The sequence below is a fragment of the Aristolochia californica genome, unplaced genomic scaffold (genome assembly GCF_029961685.1).
Source record: "Aristolochia californica isolate CCGP_79_NKW_82.1479 unplaced genomic scaffold, dmAriCali1.0.hap1 SCAF_11, whole genome shotgun sequence".
Classification (NCBI taxonomy): Eukaryota; Viridiplantae; Streptophyta; class Magnoliopsida; order Piperales; family Aristolochiaceae; genus Aristolochia; species Aristolochia californica.
In genome coordinates, this window is record NW_027181782.1 from 32,842,673 (window position 1) to 32,868,919 (window position 26,247).

Genomic DNA, 26,247 nt, shown 5'->3' on the forward strand with positions numbered 1-26,247 from the left:
TTCGTTTCCCCTGAGCTTCTAGATTGAATCATTGAGATGTTTTTGTCTTGGGCCAATATTAAATTATCGGGTAAAAGCAGCTTGTAGAGTAGAGTCACCAGTCTGTCCAGAAAGTTACATTTACCCCTTGTTGCATGTGAAATATTAGGTTTCTGATTTGGAGTTTTTTCTGATTTGCAGTGACTCTCCATAGACTAGATCTGCTGATACGAATGTCCTAGGGGTTCCAATTTCAGAGTTAAAATTGTAGATAAATTAGTAATCTCCGTTGTGCTGATTCCAGTAGAGAATCTCCATAACCATTTAGTCAGAAAGGCATTATTTATTGCTTTCAAATCTCTAATTCTAAAACCTTCTATTTTTTGCTCTGAGAAACCTTTTCCCTCCTCTCCAATGGATACCGGAATTTGTCTTGAGAGCCCCACCATAGAATTCCATTGCTTCAAATCTTGGCAAAAACACTAGCTCGGCACAGTAATGAGAGGTAGTTGTTGGGTAAGCTGCTAAGGTGGATTTGATGACCGTAACTCTTTCGCTAAGGGGAGCAACCTGACTTTTCATGAAGCTAATCTGTTTTCAAATCCTTCTAATGTAGGAGAGTGGGGCTGCTTGACAGATGGCCGAAAAAATATATGTAGACTTGAATGTATACAATCATATTAAATGCTAGCCTCTAGGACCATTTTAACTTGCTGATTTATTTATTTTTGATGACTTGGGTCTGTGCTTAATGGTTACTTGAGGTGGTTTCTTGTATGAGGTGTAAGAACTAAGTCTCACCAGGTGTTGTTTTTTTTTTTTTTTTTTTGAAATACTCACCAGGTGTTAAAAGGAGAGTCAACAAAATGCACAAAAAAAAAAAAAAAGATTTTTTTTTGTGCAAATCCTGACTTGCCTCACTTTACTTTGTCCTGACACATTTTCATTGATTTTGTGTAAAATCTTGACATTAATCTCTTGATCGTCTAATTCTTGCTAAAGATGATAGTTCCTTACCTTCAGAAACAATGATAGTGTCGCAAATTGTAGCCAGGGAATGTGCATGGCTGAAACTAGCCAGTCATCCATTTTGTTTCCCAGTGAGAAATAGAGAAGTCATAACTTACATTCACCAAATTGAAGAGGAGGGGGAATAGAGAGTCCCCGTCTGATCCCTCAAGAGCTTTCCAAGATAAGTAGTTTAATGATAGGATGATTCTTTTTATTCATAGAAAATAAAGATTCTGTAGTGCTTCAGTAAATGTTTTGTGTGCATGTTTTTCTATCTGTTTTCTATGGTTTTGTATGTGTTTGTGAGCCAATGCGGCCTCTTTCAAAAGAAAAAAAGAAGTGTTTTTATGATCTTTTTGCTTATTTTGTTTTTTCTTAACAGGTCTAGCAGCTCCTGCAATTGCTGCAGGATTTGGTGCTTTGGCTCCAACATTAGTCACCCTAGTCCCTGTAATTGGAGCAAGTGGCTTTTGCAGCAGCAGCAAGTGCTGCTGGATCTATTGCTGGTTCTGTGGCTGTTGCTGCGTCATTTGGAGGTAAAGAGGTGGCATGGTTGTTTCATTTCTAGGTGCATTAATCAAGAAGGAAAATAGAAAGAAAATTATCTGAACATCATGTTACCTGCACTTTATAATTCATAGTTTTCAATTAAAAAAATTCATTGTTTTCTGAATTGGAAGTTTTAAAGTTAATCCTTTTTTACTGGTCCATCGCTTGGTTATATACCTTTTGCTCTGCAAATTGTTTGCAGTTAAGCTTGCAGAGGAGGGTGTGGACCTCCACTCTTTCCTTTCCTAGTATTCTTCTTTGTTAGTGATTGCTTTCTGCATAGTTTTTATTGGTGAAGATGAGAAAGTTTACTGAGTAACAAAGCACCTAACGGCAAGAGGAGATACACATGTTTACAAGAACAATAAAAGAAGAAACAAATTAGAAACCAACAGTACATTGACATAGTAAATCCATAAGACATGAAGAAAGCTAGGAAAGTCAGTCCACCAGAGGAATGAGTCTCCTACAGCAATGCTTTGATGGAGGACCGCATCCTTTGCAAGGGAGTTGGCCAAATTTGTTCTCAGCATATTTGGTTGATTGGTTAAGTTGCTTTTATTTGTTCATCAATTATTCCATTACTTTATGTTTAAAAAAAATAAAAGCTATCCCTGTTTGTTGTCTTGTATAAAATCCTAACCTAATTAGGAATCATGGAAATTCCTCGATAATGAGCAGGCCTAAATATTTTTTTTTTCTCCTTATTTGATTATTTATATCCTTTGAGATAGTTTTTTTTTTAAATATTGAAGACAATGTTCAGAGGAGGTGCCTAATTGTTGTTTCAAACTTCCTCTCCCCTTTGCAATATTTTGAAGCTGAAACTTGCTTGTACTTACATCAGGTAATTTACTTTTTTTCTTTTCTTTTTGATCAACCATTTTAGGTTTGGAGAAAACTTCATTCAATAGGCAAATCTCTCTTGGACCATGTATTTCTGTTGCCAAATCTTGACTCGATGTTGAAATAATAAATAATCACTCACTAAATAAGAGGGCATTCAGTGACCTCTTTGAAATTCGTATCGCTTAGGAAAACCCATTAACCAATTATCAGTGATGATTGAGTCGGATGCATTTTTACAAGGTCGAAATAATGAGACTTTCCAATTGATACGGGCTGATTGTTTTCAATCAGTTTTCTGTGCTTCGTTTTTGTTTTTCTTGTAATTCTGTTTGTTCTTTTCATCTTTTAATGAATTCCCATCATTTTTAGGAAAATATTTTTTGATGAAAATATGCTATTCATTGGGAGAGCTAGAGGAAAAAAGATACTGAATCCAGCTGGATCTTTGTTTAAGAAATTCAGACCTATATTCAGCAGGATCTTGTTCTTTTTGGAACAAAGAGAATGTTTTCTAATTTTTTTTCTGGTGTATCAATTATGGTTAATTTTTTTACCAATAAAACATGGCCTTGGCTGGTTGACCTGTCATTTTCCACAAGACTACTCCCCTATCCCATTTGAACAACTTAATTTGCACTTGAGTATGTTTTGCAACTAACATCTTGCTATCTTGGAGGTCAGCTGCTGGAGCAGGACTTACTGGGGCTAAAATGGCAAGAAGAATAGAAAACATAGAGGAGTTTGAATTTATTTCCATAGGAGAAAATCATAATCAAGGGGTGAGTTTGTCGTCTTGTTGAAAAATTATTAACCAATGTTAGAACACTATTGATTATGTCTTACTATCAGAAACTATTCTATGTATTGATAGATTCATGCATCCTTATTGTCTTTTCCTGTTTCCTCCCTCAGCGCCTAGCAGTTGGTGTCTTCATCTCTGGTTTGGTTTTTGAGCAAGAAGATTTCAGAAAGCCTTGGGAGGGACGAGAGGACAATTTGGAAAAGTACATCTCCCTTTACTATTCAAATTTCAAATGAAGCCTTTAAGTATAAGAGCATTAAAGATAATACATAATGTTTGATCTAGTTCGTTTGCGCCTCAATAGTATTCTTGTTGCTTCACCATATTTCTATTTAGGTTCTGGCCTTTACTTCAAAGACGCTGAAATTTGTTAAGGTGTATATGGTATTAATTTAAACAATGTTATATCCTATTCCTTTGACATCCAAATTCTTGATGATGACCTGCCTGAATTTTTAGGTACGTGTTACAGTGGGAGTCAGAAAATTTAATTGCAGTTAGTACTGCAATTCAAGACTGGATAACATCAAGTAATTGACCTAACCTTTGATTTTTCTGGTATTAGTTTTCTTGTACAACCTCATTATTTTCCAATAATATTCCCTGCCTTTCCCTCTTCAGAGATTACAATCGAATTGATGAAGCAGGGTGCTATGTTGACTGTCTTGAGTTTACTATTAACAGCATTGTCCTGGCCCACAACAATACTTGCTGCAACTGATTTTATTGATAGCAAGTGATCAATTGCCATTGACAGGTTCCCCAACTGGCTTATTCTGGAGGACATTCTAGATTTTTGAAGTTGTAGATTTATGAATGATTTCCGTATTTAGTCTTGAAAAAGATGAGAAATGAGATTTCAATAAAATAAGAGAGACAAATAGTATACATCAACTCCTTAAAGGAGGGAACATCGAATAATTTAAAAAATAAAATACAATAATAAGGAACCTCGTTTCTGATATTAATATGACATTTGGTAGAATCTGATTTTTTTGTGACTAATTCATTTGGGTATACAGGTCAGACAAGGCATAAAAGCTCTTGGCTGAAGTGTTGATTAAGGGATTGCAGGGAAATAGGCAAGTTGGTTGAAAAGCTATATTTTTGTTTTAATAAGAACATATTAAATGAATTTAGTGATTTTTTCTTGGGTTTGGTGGACCTTTTCGGGCCTGTTACTCTTTGTGGGTTTTCATTGGGAGCACGAGTAATATTCAAATGTCTGCAGCATTTGGCTGAAGTAGGAAATAATGGTAACATATGTACCTCTTCTCTATCTCTGCTTCTGTGCCTTTTAAATTTTTTTCATATCTTGTTAGTTGCATTGTACTGGCAACATTCAATGAAGTAATGACTTCTGAAATATTGACATGTTTTGAAGATCGTAACGTCTATAAATTCTTAGCTTCTAACATTTATAAAACTTGTATCATTCACATAATAGACTATATTTGAATGTTTTAATGGTATACATACCTAAATATGAATGTTAATCATATCCATAGAAAAACTTTACAATGTGACATGATTCATGAAAGCTTCAAAGAATGAATCTTTCTCACTCACTTTTCTCTCTCTCTCTCTCCCACCCCCAAGCCAAATCTGAGGCTCTAACCTCACTTATGTACCTCTAAGCAGAAGCACAAAAAAAAAAAAAAAAAAAAAAGCACTACAGAAGGATATGAGGAGTTTCATTTATTTCATGGGGGTTACATACAGGCTTATTGTGAAAAGCATTCCTTTAAGAGGACTGTCGAAGTCTTTCCAAGGGAAATTTTTATGTGAATTCAAAAAAAAGGAAATATAATATTTAATTAGGTAAACGAAAGATATTTTCTCAATTGTATAGCGAGAGGGTTAAGGGTATTTGCTAAGTGAGATTACTCATTTGTCTGTTTTCCTGCTTGCTATTGAATCTTTACAGAAAGCATTGTGGAACGTGTTGTCCTCCTTGGAGCACCAATTTCACTGAAAGATGAGGATTGGGAGAGTGCCAGAAAGATATTTCATATTTGAAGCATATTATACTCTGGAAGATATAGTTAGGACAGTCAAAAACTGTTGTCGTCTTGAAACTGAAGGCTCTTTAAAATCTCATCTTGGAACTTGACTGCAGAAGCACAAAAGTTTGTTTTTAATATAGTTGATGTCTTGCCAAGAGGTGGTTGTTACTGGAAGGGTGAGCATGGTACCTTAACTTGCAAAAGCTAAATGTTTTATTTCTGCATGTAGTCCATCTGGAATTACTGGTGCCATGAATGAGAAAGTCCAAAGGTTGCCATGTACTCCATTTTTTATGTCATAACATAACTAAACCTTTAAATATCACAGAGACAAGATGAATTATATCTACAAGCCACATAATTCATTCTAGATGATACATATTTGGTCTATTAGACTTGTTTACTAGCTTAAACATTTAATTATATATGACAGAATGTTCTTCTATCTTTTATCCGTGCACAATTTAGTCTTTGTGACTAGATTGAGCTTGAATTTCTCGGCCTTCTACATGGTTTCTAGCTTTATCCTGGCAGATTTTAGAGCCTCTGCTTATGGAAGGGTATTTGGTAATTGCAGTTGCTGGGTGTTTAGGAAGGTGGATTGCTCTTGGTGTTTTTAGTGAGAACTGGTGACCATCCCTTAAATCCACACTCGTAGAAGTTTATCACCTGGAACACCTGGTTGATTCTTGGCTAGAAATAGTTATATTCCAATTACACCTTGGTGTGGGATTCTATCCTCTTTAACAGCTTTTCAGTTTGGCTTTGCACCTCCCTCTGTTTGCCAGCTTTTCTTCTTCCTTCTACTTGTACTTTTTAGAATGTGTTGTGCCTTTCTCCTTGTAATGAAATTTTGTCCCTGCTGATTGGAAAAAGATGCACTTGTTCAGACCACATTTGAAGCTGGCCAAATTGGTAGTTTGGATCTAAGACAGTTGGGTATACAGTTTGAGTAGTTTTTGAGACTTGCACGTTGGATTTAGTACCAAAATACTTGTGCAAGTTTATCCATCTTCATCTCTACCTAATTGTGGTTCTTATCAATGTTATAAAATCTGTCCCGACCAGGTATGATATTACTTAGAAAAAAAATTCAGGAAGAAGAAAGCTTCATTTTTGAAACACCCCCCCCCCCCCCCCCCCCCGTGGAGCCTCCTCCCCCTAGGTTTTTTTTATGCTTTTTTAATTTTTTTTTATGTGGGAGGGATTCCCCGCCTTTTGGAAAAACAAAATGAGGGGTAGAGGGGGAGGGGGGCCACTAACCCACTCATCTGCTTCTTTGGTGCAGGTGAGGAGCAGCACCCACTCTCCTGGCCATCATGGCTGGGAGGGCCTTGGCTCCACCCTGCCGTTGCAGAAATAGAGGGTGGGATGTTCTGGTGTGCATGGGGGAGAGCAACCCGGCTTACCCAGTTGCCCTTCCCCAGGGTTTCCTCTTAAGCAACTCGGATAGGGGGTCAGGTCTGGTTGTGGTCCGGTCCGGGTTTCATGACACTGGTTCTTATCCTGTTTGCGATAAATGGTTTATGTTCTGAAGTCTCTCCCCCTTTTCCCGTACACAGTTACTGGTGGTGCTTATTGTATTTATGAACGCTATTATTTTTATCCATCTCATTCTCTGTATCTCTCACACACTTATGTTCACTCCCCTCACACACGCACAGACACTCCCAGCATGTTGAATCTTCCATGTGATTGCAGATGGTGGCTGGGAGATTTTTAAACGTCTATTCTGGAAATGATTGGATGCTTGGAGTGTCCTTTCGTGCTAGGTATGATTAATCGATAATTAGAAGTTAGAATTTTTAGCTCCTGATGTGTTATTACTATTGTTTTATTATCTTACATTATTTTATCCTGCAGTCTCCTAAGTAAAGGATTAGCTGGGATACAACCGATTGAAATTTCTGGTATTGAAAATGTAAGCTCTCTCTCTCTCTCTCTCTCTCTCTCTCCATCCCTCCAACTCTCTCATTTTTGCGTTAAAAACTGAGAGAACTTTCTCATTTCTGTGAGCTAGGTTGACGTAACAGATCTCATTGATGGACACTCTTCCTACCTATGGGCCACGGAAAAACTCCTAGAGTTGCTTCAACTGGATGCTGCTCATCCCATTTTCCAGCGGGGAGTGATGTTTTTTTTTTCACCAACCACAGTTTTCTTAGACAATGCATGCTACTCTCTCTTTGTTCTTACATATTTTAGCACATGACTTCGTTTGATAGAAGCAGTTTTGCAGAATTACAACGCTATAAGGTGGCGTTCAACCGAGACGGGTGTTATAATAATTACAATAATTGGAAATTGGAATGATAGATTAATGGTAATATACTCTTTTTAAGTAGCCCCTTTCTATGCCTTTACTCTCAAAACGACTAAATTTGATGCAATTGTCTCAAAAAATGTCAAGTATGTCTATTGCAATTTGAATATAAAGTGTTCTAATTAACTATTTTGAACTTTACCAAGGAAAAATTTCTCAGGAACTGGAGCAGTTTCAAGTAGCCAGTAAACTGACTGGGCAGAGCTGGTTTATTGGTTTCCTTCAACCCAGAGGCCTCTTTCCCGAATATCCTAAAGCTTGTTGGGTTATTGTGTAAGAGAGCCATTTCACATACATTACGAAGTATAAAAATTTGGAATAATATCCAATGGAACTAAATGAGAATATAACCTTATTTTCTTAAAAGAATTTATTAGATCAATGCATGTTCTTAAAAGTATTCTGACAGAAAAACCCTCAAGAACGAAAAAAATAAGGGAAAGAGGATGAAGAAGGGTGACGCAGTAATCGGCAAAATCCGGCAAAAGGGTGGTCAGGGACGGCCAGAGCAGGAAGAGCAGCGGCGAAAAAAACAAAACTCAGGTTTTACAACCCTTTCCCCCCGGTGAGTTCTTGAACAGGCGACCTCACTCTAAAATCCCAGCTAACCATTGCACAAAAAAGATTCTATCAACAAAATTCTCAAATATTCTAAACCAACAAATTTGGGAGGCAAACAGATCATTAGAGATATATAATAACGGATATCAGATCCAAAGTCGGCACTCATCATCTCTTCAAGAGACTTCCACCATTACAAAAGAGTCAGAAGCACTCGAAACTGTAAAGACTCTTTTTCTCAATAATCTCCATTTACTGTAAGTGGGTTCTTCAATAATTCACACATTCAATGACTTGGATTCACAATACAAATACCTTAACAGTACAATGCACCTCCAGTTACTGTTTGGCCGTGTTTCTGTGGTTACCACACACGAAAGAGCCTGTAGCAATTACATATAAAGAAATCATCTCCATACAATATATTTCCAGACTTTGCTTAATCTTGGGTGAAATCCCCACCTATTTCATGCCATAAAAGCTGATATTGTAGCAGGATAGTGATCCTTTGTCCCCATAAATTTGATAGCTTTGCCACATAATTGAAGAAGTTAGGAATGAGCAGGGTTGATAGGGTTGGTTCATGGTTTTCCTGACTTAGTTCAAACTTTAAATAACAAAAAAGAAAGAAAGAAAAGAGAAGCATCAAGCATGTGTTCTTGTTTTTGTAATTTTTAATATCAAGGACAATGACCTATCGATTTCATTGTGTGGGTAGGGCCAAAGTCACATTCAAGGGAGTTTAGCTGCCCATATATCCCAGTAGCTAGATTGCAAAGTGATTCGATTAGACAACATTTAGATCCACCTGGCAGTAGAGAATGATCCTTGAGAGGAAAAAAGATTTAGATATTGGAGATGGAGAATGCTCAGCTGACGACCCCAAGTAGTCGGTCTGATGCACCAATTTTTTCCTGTAGATACGCCTGCTTTATGGGTTATAAATAAAAGAACACGTTTAAGCTCTTCAATAAAAAACCCTCCAAAATAATCTGAAAATTGGCGTCATCATCATACTCTTATCCTTATTTAAGTAGGTTATCAGTGTCTGTTGATCCTTCATTAGTTGTACCTATTTTCTTCAAATCTATCCATGGGACTTCGTCCTTTAACCAAAAATAGTTTTACTCAACCAAATCCAGTAAATCTTGCTGGTTTTCTTCAGTACGAGTATCAGCCATAGCACGAGTACGATGAAAAAGAGTTGAGGGGAGAGTTTCTTACTCACAGGAGCTGCTTGGACTCTATGAGGCAAATCTTCAAACAGTTGTTATCCTCAAGCAGGGCTGGGACGACAGCAAAGAAATCCTTCGTCGATAGGACGATATAATGACCCCGCTTGCACCCGGGATGCACCCAACTGATCCTTCCAGAAAAGCTTCATCTGTGTTGTTGGATAGAGCAAATTGATCTTCTGAACACCAACTGGCGCTTCTGCTTTGAACTGGGCAGTCGTTGGTAGTGGTAGTAGAAAGAGGTTCCCGAGGTTTTTAATTTTTTTTTTTAATTCCGTGAAGAGATTTCAGATCCCTGGAGATAAGGCCTGTTGTCAGTTGCTCACCCTCTCACGAGATTCCCTCGAATGAATGAGACCCTCACCAACCAAATGCTGATTCATAGTTTTTTATTCGGTTGATGGAGTAGGAGAAGACAACATTTCCACGAGTATTACTGCTAACACAGTGAGGCAGGATTTACTTGGGAAGACTCACTTTGTCTCTCATGCATGAATCAGGTTTCCTGTTCAAGTTCTCAGGGGAAAAGAAAATTTAAAAACGGTGGCAAGTTAGGATCGATACTCACTTCTAAAAGAGATGAAATCTTTGATGAGAATCATGTTTTCAAAACATCTGGGTACATGATAAGTTTGCATGATCAATCTTATTTTGATATGTCTATGGGGCTTTAGTATGAGATATGACATAACATTTTGTGGATCAAATATTATCAAACCGGCATTAATTTGCTATATCACAACCTCTAATGATTCGTGTAAAGAACAGAGATACTTTGACTATGTAAAAATTTGTATACATGAAATTAGCTAATTAGTCGAGTTTTCCATAGGAATAGGACTACTTTGAATCACCTTCTATTTATGTGATTGTTGTTGTAAATCTGTATATAAATATGACTTTATATTAATACAAATCATGGTTTAGTTCAATCAACAGTAGTCTCTAATATGGTATCAGAGTAGCATATTAATCCTCTTCTCTGTATTTGCATTTTTCTGATTTTTTTTTTTTTTTGAGATCTTTTGTTCTTCCTATCCGCCTGTAGCATCGTATATGAACCCTTGACACTTCATAGTTGTATTGAACTTTAATTTTGATAATAGGAAATTTGTGTTTGGTTTCTTTTGTATTGATAAAAGAAATTACAAAAAAATATTGTTGTCAGTTCATATTGCTTAGTGCTTTATTACTCCTATACTAAGGGCATAGCTTTGTTAATACAAATGAGTGTATATTAAACTAGATTTACTACAAAATCTGGGTTGGCTCACCCTCTGGGTTGAATACAACTTGCTTAGTTGGGGACAAATGCGACTCAACGGACCAGCCTTTGTCAACAAGTTTGAACCACTAGTATGGTCCAATTAAGTTCCCTCGTCACATCGACCTGCTTTATGGTTGAGCACACTCCAGTGACCTGTGGACCCCAGAGCGCAATGTCCCGTTAGATATTTTGAATGCCAATCTGGCTGATTCTCTCCTGTAATTCGTATTGGTTTTTATGGCTACAAAAGTTTTTACACGTTTAAACGGGCAAACAAAGAAGAGATGTGAATGCAAATATGCCAACACCACGCACGTACTCCAATGTGCCTATCTTTGGAGGTAAATCACGCGAGTAAGAGACTGCTCGACGTCGCTCTGTTGTGGCCTATGGCCGATTCGTCAATAATATCGGTGGATCCGGACCGATATGGACATGTCACTTTAAGCGGGGCAAAATGAAGGGATTTAAATCGAATGGAAAGGTATCACTTGGGAGGAAAAAGCTAGGTGCTAAAGGCCCCCGTGTCATTTCAATTCAAATTGAAAGAGAATTTCTATCAAGTGTACGTTGAATATGTTCACTCATCTCCTCTCCACTAGCAATGGATACATGATGATATCCATGTTAGTTACATTAAAATACAAATTATGGCAAACCCAATACCAAATATTGAAACAAATGTACCTATACAGTATTTTATAAGATCATTGTCTGAAGCTTACTTGAGCTTGGACATCAGATTTTGTAGCTCTGAGTTTAGCACTTAATGTCTGGATTTCCTGCAAAAAAATTTAGAAATGCAACTATACAGTATTTCTATACAGTATTTCCTGACTCAGCCTAGTTTGAACTGGACTCAACCCACTTTGCATTACCCAACCTACTCTTGATCAGAATTTGTACCCATCCTAGTAACTAGGGCAAACATAAGAAAACATAAACAAAACAAAAAAAACCATATGGTGGATATTTATAACACCCAAAACTCCTCACCACATGGAATGATCGTTCCATGACACTTCAAATTTATTTAACAACAACTAGCAACTAAAAATCCTGCAAATCTTATCTCAATAGAGTAAAATGCAACTTCATAAATCAGAAAATTAAACGAAATTAACTAAAATTAAACTAGCAACTTCAGAAAATACAACATTCAATGGCATAAGAATCCATAAACTAAAATACAGCAAATTATACAGAAAATCCATAAACTAAAATTAAACTTTACAATAATTTTAATTTATCTGCAATTGACAGAAATTTCATTAACATAAAATCAGAAATTAAACAGTAAATCACAAAGAAATAAATACAGTAATTAAACACCTAAATTCAAATCAACATTATAATTAAACACAGTAATTAGATTCAATTAACAAACGCCCTAAAAAATCACCTTGCTAAATCGGCTTCTGAAATTCAAATTCTGGGTTTGGAGGGTGAGGAGGGCTTCGGTTTTGAGAGAAGGGGCGGCGAGAGAGTGAAATAATAGGGTACTAAGAGAGGGGGCGCTGAGAGGAAATTATAGGGTTCGGTTTTGAGAGAGGGGGCGACGAAGAGATGAAATGATAGTTTTCGGTTTCGAGAGAGGGGGCGACAAAGAGATGAAATGATGATTTTTGGTTTTGAGAAAGGGGCGGCGAGAGGATGAACAGAGGGGAACGGAGAAGAAGAATGAGAGATGAGGCTGAGACGAAGTCTGGGTTGAGACGAAGAGAGAGCGGTTGAAAGGGGGGCGTCGAGGGCGAGGCCGAGGCCGAGCAGCGGCAGCAGGGGAGCGGTGGCGGCAGAAGGGGAGCTAGCGGCAGCAGGGGAGCGGCGAGAGGAGAGGGACCGAGACGAGACGCGAGGAGAAAGATCGAGGAAGAGATAAGAACGAAAAACAAAAGTGAGAGTTTACGTGGCGGGCGCTTACGTGGCACTAGATGACAGGGCAAAAATATTGTAATATATAATGACATGGCAGCTTATGTGGCATATGATGCGTTGGGATAACAACATGGCAGCTTATGTTTTAATATATTCACGTTACACTGATGATGTGGCGATACTTAAGCAGTCAAAGCTTATGTGTTACCTTTGATAGACACATGTATAATTAATCGGTCAAAGTTCGGTATTTTTTAAAATAAGTTCTTGCGTCGTTGTTTTTCAAAATATATTTTTTGAAACCATTTTTTGGTAAAAAACTCTTTATTTTTTCGAGATCTCTTGTTCTTCCTATCTGGCTGTAGCATCATCTAGTTGTATTGAACTTTAATTTTGACAATAGGAGATTTGTGTTTGGTTTCTTTTGTATTGATAAAAGACATTACAAAAAAATATTATTGCTTAGTGCTTTATTACTCCTATACTAAGGGCATAGCTTTGTTAATACAAGAGAGGGTCACGCCAACCAGCCACCACCCTTCTACTTCAACCAAACACGTACACACATACATATATATAAACACAAATTTAGAAATTTTGGGAATGACATAGCCACATTCCACCCCAAATAAAATTGTAGCAATGCTCTTATTCATACATGTTATTGAAATTAAAAACTATTAAAAACGTGACAATGTTTTAGGTCGAGTGCATAGAAATACTAAATGGGTCGCGTACAAACTAAAAAAGGTTTCTATAATATTTTTAATTATTTTTCTTGTGTGTAAATATAGGCTAGAAGTCAGAAAGTGACATTATTTTTTTCCCTTGAATCTTAACACAAAAAGATTCAAGATTAAATTATACAATTTATGGGAGATTAAGACAAACTATGTTCACAAGTCAATTAGATATGAATTTAGATTTTATATCAAGAAGGTCCCCAAGCTGAATATGGGTAAGCATGAAGTTAGAATATAGTGTCAAGGTGATGCCAATCATCTACTAGAAAATTAATTCTTTAATATTTAGAGTAATTGATCTTTCATACTCATCAACAAAATTTCTTCTTTTCTACAATTTAAATGTAAATGTTTAGCCCTACACAGGAATAGGGTGGGAAAAGGAATGTCACGGTGACAATATTAAGCTCAATTAGAGCGCAATTATTGTTTCTTCTTAACACTATATGTGTGAAGACTTTTTCGTATAAAAGCAAATGTTGATTTTTGTTCTATATTTTCTTAACACTAAGGTCATGTTCTATCAATTTTAAAATTTTAATGCATTGTTAGTGCCTTTTTCACAAAACGTTGGAAGTACATTTCTAGTAAAATGACCATTAGTGCCTCATGTTTCCTCGAAACACTTTTTTAGTTCGAGATTTTTACCAGAAAAAATCATATAATTTTCCAGGTAAGATTTTTAAGCCAAGATGGGTTAGAAAACCATATGGAAAAATTTCTCATAAGTATTTGACAATTGATGTTATAAAACTTTCGCAACTTTTCATGACAATTTTATATTTGACATTTTATTTTACTAAAAATTTATTGGATAAGTATGATAATGTTTGAGATTGATTATTAATTTTCATTTATTTCGTTGGAAAAAAGTACTAACAGGTCCATTTGATTTTTCATAGAGAAAAACACAAAAGGAGGGACCTTGCTCTCCTTATAGGAATGCATAAATTAGACTAAATGGGACTTTCTATTGGATGTTGGTGATGGGAAGGGCGGAGCAATTTCTTCAAGGAAAACATTTCTAAACCCTAAAACCAATCTTTATAAAAAAAAACATGGATCAGATAGATATAGTTCATCTAGATGCAATCGTTTTTCCAATTCGTGAAAGGTAGCCAAGAGAAAGGTCAAACCCTAGCCAACTTACTCGATTTGGACACGATTTATTTCAGAGACGAAAAGCGATAATATTTGCGATTCCTCATTGAAATGCAAAATTGATGACAACGATCTCAATCCCCCTGAAAGTTGGAGAACAACTGTTGAATTATATGATTACTCGAGCTCTCGTTTCCTGTATTGGCATCAAAATCTTTCAAGTATAGGTACAATGATACAACTACGGACGACGAACTGATCTGAACGTTTGAAGCACATTTATGAACCGATTTTGAAAGGAAATAACTGCAAGGGGGCGGTGACATGAATCACAATAATTAAACGAAAAATGCCTCCGGATTTAAAAAAACCAAACTCCACCTAAATTCTCACCCAGAAGTCGCAACGACAACTGGAAACAACAGCATCAGGGACAACTTTCATCTTTCGTAGTAACCAATCTTGCTCTTCCGAGACCCGCATCACCCACCAAACCATCTGCAGAGAGAAGCCGCTCGCCATGATTCTTTCCCTTGTGGATGGAAGTTCGCTCTGAGACAAAAAAGTGCGGCTCTTGCGTGTTGATTCTTCGCCGTCGAAGAAGAGGTGGTTGCTCGCTATTGGAAGGTTTAAACAAACGTCTTATGATGCTTGTCTAGTTGGCATGAGTCTCACTAAATTGAAAGAGGAAAAAGTGGAAGCAATTTTGTTGGAGAAAGGTGACCTAACCGTATGTGCCATTGTAGAGGTGAACCTGTAGAGTCCATAGCATGTAGTGATTGTTCTATGAGTGACTCGCTAGATAATATAATTCATCTCTCTCATGTGTGGAACCAATTGTCTTGCTCGTCATACGATCCTGAAACACAGAATGAGAAGGATAATATGTAATGGAACAATTCATATACTTTGTGAGTTGACCAATATATAACAAATTCAAAGGAAATTTAGGAACATATAGCACAAACTGAGGATAATGAAGGAGGCTGAGATTAAGGTGTTGACTCCTTGATCTGATGAAATAGAACAATTAGCTAAGATGACGTGTTTAATATTAGAGGACCCTTTCAAGTTAGAGAACAAGGGCGACATACCTGACATGTGGGTAGTGGTACCTGAATGAAGAACCCAAGTGGATGATGGACACACATGAAGAGTTGATGTACCTGAACTCACAAGAGTTGTTTTAAGAGTGGAACTTTGAGTCATAGATGTCGGGAAAGAGGCAATGGTCGACTGAGCCCGTTGTACTAGTTGGTCTATTTCATCAAATGATCCTTGTATAATATTTCTTACCACCTCAATAGGAGTCTCAGTGTTCTCATGAATAGTCGAGATCAACCATGTTGACTTACCAAACTTGATCAACACTTGTTTGAAAAGTGGTTGAATTTGCCACAATAATTACATTTCCTCTCAAATTTGCAATCACCTTGGCTTCGACCTTGTCCATGTCCATCTCTACCTTTGCCTCTACTGATACTCCCATGACCTCTAAAAGATTCTATGGAACTAGAAGTATTATGTACAGAAGGATTAACCATCTTAAGTCCTTTACCACCTCTGGGTACAACAGTAGTTTCAACACACATGATTCTATTAAATGTTATAGACAAAGTAGGTACATCTGATGCAAGTAATTGTGCCTTCATCCTATCAAATTTTGAACCCAGATCAACAAAAAATTTAGCAACCAACAAGTGGCTTTGTTGCTTTCTTCTTGTTCATGAGTAGTGAACGGGTGATATACATTTATCTCTTGCCACGCCCCTAAAAATTAACGGTAATAATTTGCAACAAGTTCTTGAAGCTAGAAAAATTGCTATATATCTCATACACTTGAAATGAATTACTCTCTTGTCATACAAGGATTCCACGGACTTCCACATCTCTTTTGCGGTCTCATAATTCATAAGTTGATTCCTCAATTTGGAATTTACGCTTTATCGTCCATGTCATAACCTGATATATTTTGACTTTCAGTTGGCCTTTAAATACATCTGTACTGATTTAAACCAATTAAGATAGCTCTGCCTAGTCAATTTATTGAAAGTTATCGTAATGGTTTTTTTCCATCAAAATAAACTACCTCTCTTAAGGGGGTATATATCTCATCGGAATCAGCCACGAGAAACACAAAACAATCAAAATTCAACATCTAAAGACTTCGTCTAACAAGTTAGGTACGCAAGATAGGTGGGTCCCACTTCACAAATAATTAAGATTTTTATGCATTGTTCGCCCAAACCCAAGTTGACCCTATCACACAAGACTGGCAATCCAGGGTTGAGGTCTCCTTTTCAGAAGGTGATGCAGTAAAAAAAACCCTGTATAGGTTACACACCAAGCAAAGAGGGAGAAACCCCCTCAACAATGACTCCTTCTAGGGCTCTATATCCAAATTAAACTTATTAAACTGTACTAAAGGCAGTATAAATCAACAACCCTTGGGTTATGGCAGAAAAAAGAGGAAAAAAAATGAATATTTTTCCAACTAGTAGGGCGCACACTTCAAGAACCCTTCCTTCTGAAGTTGCAGTCATTAATAGGGGTTAGAACACAAAGAAAAAGGGCTATGAAACCAGGATTGCCTGCTTTGATACAATGAAAAAAGGTAAAAACCATGAAGAGAGAGAATTTGAGAGAGAAGAGAGAAGAGAGAGAGATGAATGAAGGGACTTCTAGAAAAGAGTCTCCTTGGGGGTCATACACGATCTCCTTCCCTTTTACTAAGTGAGATAGATACAATTTATAGAAATACCCCTATTCACTTAAATAGACTTAATCACTTATATCTCCTAATATACATGCTCAATTATATGAAAATGAGTTTAGTGACACATCTATACATATTGATTGAGATAATGTAAACTATAGATACTCCAACGTATCTTGAAAGGACGAGATTACCCTTCACTATTTTTTAACAGGTTTCACCTTATTAATACACGGATTTCTTTCTCATTATGGAACTGGTATCAGTTTAGAGTTTGAAAATGAGAACTTCACTTGTGGGGGTATTTTAATTTTTTTAGTTGAGCTAACACTAGATGACTAAATTTGTCTTCTTTTCTTTTTTCTTTCATCATTCTTCTTGGGTTGTCTTCCTAATTTCTTTCCTCTTTTACAGGCTTTCTCCTTTGAGTTAGATAAGGAAAATTACCATAAACTCTGTTATCAGTCATGATAACTGTTGGTTGTGCCTGATTCTATCCCAAAATGACTAACTATTTAAGATATCTATTGCTCAACCTTATAAACCATTAACTTTTCTTAACATTTCTCAATGTGAGATTTCCCCCCTCTTAACACTCCCCCTCACATCCAGACTTACACATAATAAGTATTAGATGTGGGCGCAAACTCCTAATTGAACACATAACACACAAATAACCCAATTCTCACTTCATAGACACACAACATACAAATGACCTAGGGGGTAAAAATTGGGCTTCATCCTACACATACATCTTGCTCCCATACCACTACTAGGTTGAGCATGTTCCATCCTGAAAAGATTTGTTACTTAGGAGACCTATTGCGCACTCTTACAATCTACAAACTTTCTTAACACTTTTTAGTGTGGGACTTTTCTTTAAATTACCATAAAGTTGTTATAGTTAATTGTTTTAATGACAGATAATTTTATTTCTGAGAATGAAATAATATATAATAACATTAAAAAGGGCCTAAACCAAAAGTTCAAAACTGGAGAGAAGCTAGTGGGGATGGGAGACTTATCTGCCGTCTGACATTCCTATGAGAATATAACGAGGAAGTTTCATCATAGTAAGGCTTAAATTTCCATTAGTAAGGCCTGCAATTTGCAAACCATGAGATGTCCATTGCAGAGTCACCTTCTATGATTACTGGAGCTGATAATTTCTGATTATAGAGATGAACAATTTCTAGAAGGGCTAGAAATTCTGCTTCTAGGGAGTTACGAAAGCCTGGTGGAAACGAGAAGATTAAGAGAAGTGACCCTGATTTGTCCCTGATTGTACCTCCTAAACCAGAGGGGCCAGGGTTCTCAACACTGCTGCATCGAAGTTTAATTTCAGGTAATCTAGAGGAGGCTGCCAAGGAGGGGCTTCTTGAAGTCTGACTTCTACAATGGACACAATAGATCTCCAATTTCTGCGGCCGCTTTCTTGCCCGAGAGCAAGGGCTGCACTAGAACTGAAAGATAAAGCTTAAGAAGTGACTTGGGACACATGCTTCAATACCAAATTTAGCAAATGTAACCCTAATCCCCCATGATGAAAACCCTTGAACAATGCGGCGACATGCGAGAAGCTGTCTCCTCCATGGAGCTTCATAGTTTGCATACGTTACTTACCAGTGGGCAACCATTTTACTCTAGTTCACCAAATGTTAGCATCTTACCATGGGAAGCAGTCCAAAGGAAGTGTTGGACCTTAGGAAATCTTTGATTAGGAAGAAAATTTGATTCAAGAGAGAAGGCTTGACAACTCATTCTTGTCTGCATCTGAGAGGGGTTTTCTAAATTTGAAATTCGTTTCCCCTGAGCTTCTAGATTGAATCATTGAGAGGTTTTTGTCTTGGACCAATATTAAATTATCGGGTAAAAGCAGCTTGTAGAGTAGAGTCACCAGTCTGACCAGAAAGTTACATTTACCCCTTGTTGCATGTGAAATATTAGGTTTCTGATTTGGAGTTTTTTTCTGATTTGCAATGACTCTCCATAGACTAGATGATCTGCTGATAGGAATGTCCATGGGGTTCCAATTTCAGAGTTAAAATTGTTGATAAATTAGTAATCTCCATTGTGCTGATTCCAGTAGAGAATCTCCATAACCATTTAGTCAGAAAGGCAAAATTTATTGCTTTCAAATCTCTAATTCTAAATTTTCTATTTTTTGCTCTGAGAAACCTTTTCCCACCTCTCCAACGGATACCGGAATTTGTCTTGAGAGCCCCACCATAGAATTCCATTGCTTCAAATCTTGGCAAAAACACTAGCTCGGCACAGTAATGAGAGGTCGTTGTTGGGTAAGCTGCTAAGGGGAGCAACCTGACTTTTCATGAAGCTAATCTGTTTTCAAATCCTTCTAATGTAGGAGAGTGGGGCTGCTTGACAGATGGCCGAAAAAATATTGGTAGACTTGAATGTATACAATCATATTAAATGCTAGCCTCTAGGACCATTTTAACTTGCTGATTTATTTATTTTTGATGACTTGGGTTTGTGCTTAATGGTTACTTGAGGTGGTTTCTTGTATGAGGTGTAAGAACTAAGTCTCACCAGGTGTTGTTTTTTTTTTTTTTTGAAATACTCACCAGGTGTTAAAAGGAGAGTCAACAAAATGCACAAAAAAAAAAAAAAAAAGAATTTTTTTTTTTTGTGCAAATCCTGACTTGCCTCACTTTACTTTGTCCTGACACATTTTCATTGATTTTGTGTAAAATCTTGACATTAATCTCATGATCGTCTAATTCTTGCTAAAGATGAGCTTTTTGTTTCGCAAATTGTAGCCAGGGAATGTGCATGGCTGAAACTAGCCAGTCATCCATTTTGTTTCCCAGTGAGAAATAGAGAAGTCATAACTTACATTCACCAAATTGAAGAGGAGGGGGAATAGAGAGTCCCCGTCTGATCCCTCAAGAGCTTTCCAAGATAAGTAGTTTAATGATAGGATGCTTCTATTTATTCATAGAAAATAAAGATTCTGTAGTGCTTCAGTAAATGTTTTGTGTGCATGTTTTTCTATCTGTTTTCTATGGTTTTGTATGTGTTTGTGAGCCAATGCGGCCTCTTTCAAAAGAAAAAAAGAAGTGTTTTTATGAGCTTTTTGCTTATTTTGTTTTTTCTTAACAGGTCTAGCAGCTCCTGCAATTGCTGCAGGATTTGGTGCTTTGGCTCCAACATTAGGCACCCTAGTCCCTGTAATTGGAGCAAGTGGCTTTTGCAGCAGCAGCAAGTGCTGCTGGATCTATTGCTGGTTCTGTGGCTGTTGCTGCGTCATTTGGAGGTAAAGAGGTGGCATGGTTGTTTCATTTCTAGGTGCATTAATCAAGAAGGAAAATAGAAAGAAAATTATCTGAACATCATGTTACCTGCACTTTATAATTCATAGTTTTCAATTAAAAAAATTCATTGTTTTCTGAATTGGAAGTTTTAAAGTTAATCCTTTTTGACTGGTCCATCGCTTGGTTATATACCTTTTGCTCTGCAAATTGTTTGCAGTTAAGCTTGCAGAGGAGGGTGTGGACCTCCACTCTTTCCTTTCCTAGTATTCTTCTTTGTTAGTGATTGCTTTCTGCATAGTTTTTATTGGTGAAGATGAGAAAGTTTACTGAGCAACAAAGCACCTAACGGCAAGAGGAGATACACATGTTTACAAGAACAATAAAACGAGAAACAAATTAGAAACCAAAAGTACATTGACATAGTAAATCCATAAGACATGAAGAAAGCTCGGAAAGTCTGTCCACCAGAGGAATGAGTCTCCTACAGCAATGCTTTGATGGAGGACCGCATCCTTTGCGAAGGAGTTGGCCAAATTTGTTCTCAGCGTATTTGGTTGATTGGTTATGTTGCTTTTGTTTGTTCATCAATCATTCCATTACTTTATGTTTTAAGAAAATAAAAGCTATTCCTGTTTGTTGTCCTGTATAAAATCCTAACCTAATTAGGAATCATGGAAATTCCTTGATAATGAGCAGGCCTAAATAAATTTTTGTTTCTGCTTATTTGATTATTTATATCCTTTGCATTACTATTTTTTTTGAAATAGTGAAGACAATATTCAGAGGAGGTGCCTAATTGTTGTTTCACACTTCCTCTCCCCTTTGCAATATTTTGAAGCTGAAACTTGCTTGTTGAAACTTACATCAGGTAATTTACTTTTTTTTTTCTTTTTTATCAACCATTTTAGGTTTGGAGAAAACTTCATTCAATAGGCAAATCTCTCTTTGACCATGTATTCCTGTTGCCAAATCTTGACTCGATGTTGAAATAATAAATAATCACTCACTAAATAAGAGGGCATTCAGTGACCTCTTTGAAATTCGTATCGCTTAGGAAAACCCATTAACCAATTATCAGTGATGATTGAGTCAGATGCATTTTTACAAGGTCGAAATGAGGAGACTTTCCAATTGATACGGGCTGATTGTTTTCAATCAGTTTTCTGTGCTTCGTTTTTGCTTTTCTTGTAATTCTGTTTGTTCTTTTCATCTTTTAATAAATTCCCATCATTTTTAGGAAAATATTTTTTTGATGAAAATATGCTATTCACTGGGAAAGCTAGAGGAAAAAAGATACTGAATCCAGCTGGATCTTTGTTTAAGAAATTCAGACATAGATTCAGCAGGATCTTGTTCTTTTTGGAACAAAGAGAACATGTTTTCTAATTTTTTTTCTGGAGTATCAATTATGGTTAATTGTTTTATCAATAAAACATGGCCTTGGCGGGTTGACCTGTCATTTTCCACAAGACTATTCCCCTATCCCATTTGGACAACTTAATTTGCACTTGAGTATATGTTTTGCAACTAACATCTTGCTATCTTGGAGGTCAGCTACTGGAGCAGGACTTACTGGGGCTAAAATGGCAAGAAGAATAGGAAACATAGAGGAGTCTGAATTTATTTCCATAGGAGAAAATCTTTATTTCCATAGGAGAAAATCATAATCAAGGGGTGAGTTGTTCGTCTTGTTGAAAAATTATTAAGCAATGTTAGAACACCATTGATTATGTCTTACTATCAGAAACTATTCTATGTATTGATAGATTCATGCATCCTTATTGTCTTTTCCTGTTTCCTCCCTCAGCGCCTAGCAGTTGGTATCTTCATCTCTGGTTTGGTTTTTGAGCAAGAAGATTTCAGAAAGCCTTGGGAGGGACGAGAGGACAATTTGGAAAAGTACATCTCCCTTTACTATTCAAATTTCAAATGAAGCCTTTAAGTATAAGAGCATTAAAGATAATACATAATGTTTGATCTGGTTTGTTTGCACCTCAATAGTATTCTTGTTGCTTCACCATATTTCTATTTAGGTTCTGGCCTTTACTTCAAAGTCGCTGACATTTTTTAAGGTGTATATGGTATTAATTTAAACAATGTTGTATCCTATTCCTTTGACATCCAAATTCTTGATGATGACCTGCCTGAATTGTTAGGTACGTGTTACAGTGGGAGTCAGAAAATTTAATTGCAATTAGTTCTGAAATTCAAGACTGGATCACATCAAGTAATTGACCTAAACCTTTGATTTTTCTGGTATTAGTTTTCTTGTACAACCTCATTATTTGCCAATAATATTCCCTGCCTTTCCCTCTTCAGAGATTACAATCGAATTGATGAAGCAGGGTGCTATGGTGACTGTCTTGAGTTCACTATTAACAGCATTGTCCTGGCCCACAACAATACTTGCTGCAACTGATTTTATTGACAGCAAGTGGTCAATTGCCATTGACAGGTTCCCCAACTGGCTTATTCTGGAGGACATTCTAGATTTTTGAAGTTGTAGATTTATGAATGATTTCCGTATTTAGTCTTGAAAAAGATGAGAAATGAGATTTCAATAAAATAAGAGAGACAGATAGTATACATCAACTCCTTAAAGAAGGGAACATCGAATAATTTAAAAAATAAAATACAATAATAAGGAACCACGTTTCTGATAGTAATATGACATTTGGTAGAATCTGATTTTTTTGTGACTAATTCATTTGGGTATACAAGTCAGACAAGGCAGGAAAGCTCTTGGCGGATATGTTGATTAAGGGATTGCAGGGAAATAAGCAAGTTGGTTGAAAAGCTATATTTTTGTTTTAAGGAGAACATATTAAATGAATTTAGTGATTTTTTCTTGGGTTTGGTGGACCTTTTCAGGCCTGTTACTCTTTGTGGGTTTTCATTGGGAGCATGAGTAATATTCAAATGTCTGCAGCATTTGACTGAAGTAGGAATTAATGGTAACATATGTATCTCTTCTCTATCTCTACTTCTGTGCCTTTTAAAATATCTTGCTAGTTGCATTGTATTGGCAACATTTAATGAAGTATTGACCTCTGAAATATTGACATGTTTTGAAGATCGTATAGTCTATAATCCTTAGCTTCTAACTTTTATACAACTTGAATCATTCACATAATAGACTATATTTGAATGTTTTAATGGTATACATGCCTAAATATGAATGTGAATCATATCCATAGAAAAACTTATGTACCTCTAAGCAGAAGAACAACAAAAAAAAGCACTACAGAAGGATATGAGGAGTTTCATTTATTTCATGGGGGGGGGGGCGGTACAAACAGGCTTATTCTGAAAAGCATTCCTTTAAGAGGACTGGCGAAGTCTTTCCAAGGGAAATTTTTATGTGAATTCAAAAAAAAGGAAATATAATATTTAATTAGGTAAACGAAAGATATTTTCTCAATTGTATTGCGAGAGGGTTAAGGGTATTTGCTAAGTGAGATTACTCATTTGTCTGTTTTCCTGCTTGCTATTGAATCTTTACAGAAAGCATTGTGGAACCTTGGAGCACCAATTTCACTGAAAGATGAGGATTGGGAGAGTGCCAGAAAGATATTTCATATTTGAAGCATATTATACTCTGGAAGATATAGTTAGGACAGTCAAAAACTGTTGTCGTCATGAAACTGAAGGCCCTTTAAAATCTCATCTTGGAACTTGACTGCGGAAGCACAAAAGTTTGTTTTTAATATAGTTGATGTCTTGCCAAGAGGTGGTTGTTACTGGAAGGGTGAGCATGGTACCTTAACTTGCGAAAGCTAAATGTTTTATTTCTGTATGTAGTCCATCTGGAATTACTGGTGCCATGAATTAGAAAGTCCAAAGGTTGCCATGTACTCCATTTTTTATGTCATAACATAACTAAACCTTTAAATATCACAGAAACAAGATGATTTATATCTACAAGCTTCGTAATTCATTCTAGATGATACATATTTGGTCTATTAGACTTGTTTACTAGCTTAAACATTTAATTATATATGACAGCATGTTCTTCTATCTTTTATCCGTGCACAATTTAGTCTTTGTGACTAGATTGAGCTTGAATTTCTCGGCCTCCTACATGGTTTCTAGCTTTATCCTGGCAGATTTTAGAGCCTCTGCTTATGGAAGGGTATTTGGTAATTGCAGTTGTTGGGTGTTTAGGAAGGTGGTTTGCTCTTGGTGTTTTTAGTGAGAACTGGTGACCATCCCTTAAATCCACACTCGTAGAAGTTTATCACCGGAGCACCTAGTTGATTCTTGGCTAGAAATAGTTATCTTGCAAATACACCTTGGTGTGGAGATTCTATCCTCTTTAACAGCTTTTCAGTTTGACTTTGCACCTCCCTCTGTTTATCAGCTTTTCTTCTTCCTTCTACTTGTACGTTTTTAGAATGTGTTGTGCCTTTCTCCTTGTAATGAAATTGTATCCCTGCTGATTGGAAAAAGATGCACTTGTTCAGACCACATTTGAAGCTGGCCAAATTGGTAGTTTGGATCTAAGACAGTTGGGTATACAGTTTAGAGTAGTTTTTGAGACTTGCACGTTGGATTTAGTACCAAAATACCTGTGCAATTTTATCCATCTTCATCTCTACCTAATTGTGGTTCTAATCAATGTTATAAAATCTGTCCCGATGGGTGATCGGTTCATCTGGGTTTAACCGTTTGACCTCCAGTCGACCTGGTATGACATTACTTAGAAAAAAAAAAATCAGGAGGAAGAAAGCTTCATTTTTTGAAAAAGCCCTCCCCTTGGAGCCTCCTCCCCCTAGGCTTTTTTTTATGCTTTTTTAATTTTTTTATGTGGGAGGGATTCCCCGCCTTTCGGAAAAAATAAATGAGGGTAGAGGGGGAGGGGGGCCACCAACCCACTCATCTGCTTCTTTGGTGCAGGTGACGAGCAGCACCCACTCTCCTGGCCATCATGGCGGGGAGGGCTCCACCCCCCCCTGCAGTTGCAGAAATAGAGGGAGGGGTGTTCTGGTGTGCATGGGGGAGAGCATCCCGGCTTACCCAGTTGCCCTTCCCCAGGGTTTCCTCTTAAGCAACTCGGATAGGGGGTCAGGTCTGGTTGTGGTCCAGTCCGGGTTTCATGACACTGGTTCTTATCCTGTTTGCGATAAATGTTTTATGTTCTGAAATCTCTCCCCCTTTTCCCGTATACAGTTACTGGTGGTTCTTATTGTATTTATGAACACTATTATTTCTATTGTTATAATAATTACAATAATTGGAAATTGGAATGATAGATTAATGGTAATATACTCTTTTTAAGTAGCCCCTTTCTATGCTTTTACTCTCAAAACGATTAAATCTGATGCAATTGTCTCAAAAAATGTCAAGTATGTCTATTGAAACTTGAATATAAAGTGTTCTAATTAACTATTTTGAACTTTAGCAAGGACAAATTTCTCAGGAACTGGAGCAGTTTCAAGTAGCCAATAAACTGACTGGGCGGCAGAGCTGGTTTATTGGTTTCCTTCAACCCAGAGGCCTCTTTCCCGAATATCCTAAAGCTTGTTGGGTTATTGTCTAAGAGAGCCTTTTCACATACATTACGAAGTATAGAAATTTGGAATAATATCCAATGGAACTAAATGAGAATATAACCTTATTTTCTTAAAAGAATTTATTAGATGAATGCATATTCTTAAAAGTATTCTGACAGAAAAACCCTCAAGAACGGAAAAAATAAGGGAAAGAGGATGAAGAAGGGTGACGCAGTAATCGGCAAAATCCGGCAAAAGGGTGGTCAGGGACGGCCAGAGCAGGAAGAGCAGCGGCGAAAAAAACAAAACTCAGGTTTTACAACCCTTTCCCCCCGGTGAGTTCTTGAACGGGCGACTTCACTCTAAAATCCCAGCCTATAACCATTGCACAAAAAAGATTCTATCAACAAAATCCTCATATATTCTAAACCAACAAATTTGGGAGGCAAACAGATCATTAGAG

The 26,247-nt window shown here is 36.8% G+C and overlaps 1 protein-coding gene and 1 pseudogene across 1 annotated transcript; both read left to right on the plus strand.

The window, feature by feature from the left end:
- The first annotated feature begins 1,353 nt into the window (after nt 1-1,353).
- Nucleotides 1,354-7,497, plus strand: LOC137943801 (uncharacterized; annotated as a pseudogene).
- A 468-nt stretch (nt 7,498-7,965) lies between these two features.
- Nucleotides 7,966-24,184, plus strand: LOC137943802 (uncharacterized). The gene is made up of 9 exons (XM_068789235.1): nt 7,966-8,084; nt 18,214-18,362; nt 20,141-20,294; nt 21,060-21,160; nt 21,847-21,966; nt 22,100-22,191; nt 22,449-22,519; nt 22,612-22,747; nt 23,797-24,184. The coding sequence occupies exons 1-5, from the start codon at nt 7,966-7,968 to the stop codon at nt 21,957-21,959; spliced, it is 636 nt and encodes a 211-aa protein (XP_068645336.1). The 3' UTR covers nt 21,960-21,966; nt 22,100-22,191; nt 22,449-22,519; nt 22,612-22,747; nt 23,797-24,184.
- The last annotated feature ends 2,063 nt before the right edge of the window (nt 24,185-26,247 follow it).

Coding starts and splice junctions, on each gene's coding strand:
- LOC137943802 (XM_068789235.1), top strand. CDS start 7,966: ATGAAGAAGGGTGACGCAGTAATCGGCAAAATCCGGCAAAAGGGTGGT. Junction 8,085..18,213: donor TTTACAACCCTTTCCCCCCG/GTGAGTTCTTGA, acceptor AACAATTTCTAG/AAGGGCTAGAAATTCTGCTT. Junction 21,161..21,846: donor CTTGTTGAAACTTACATCAG/GTAATTTACTTT, acceptor CTTGGAGGTCAG/CTACTGGAGCAGGACTTACT.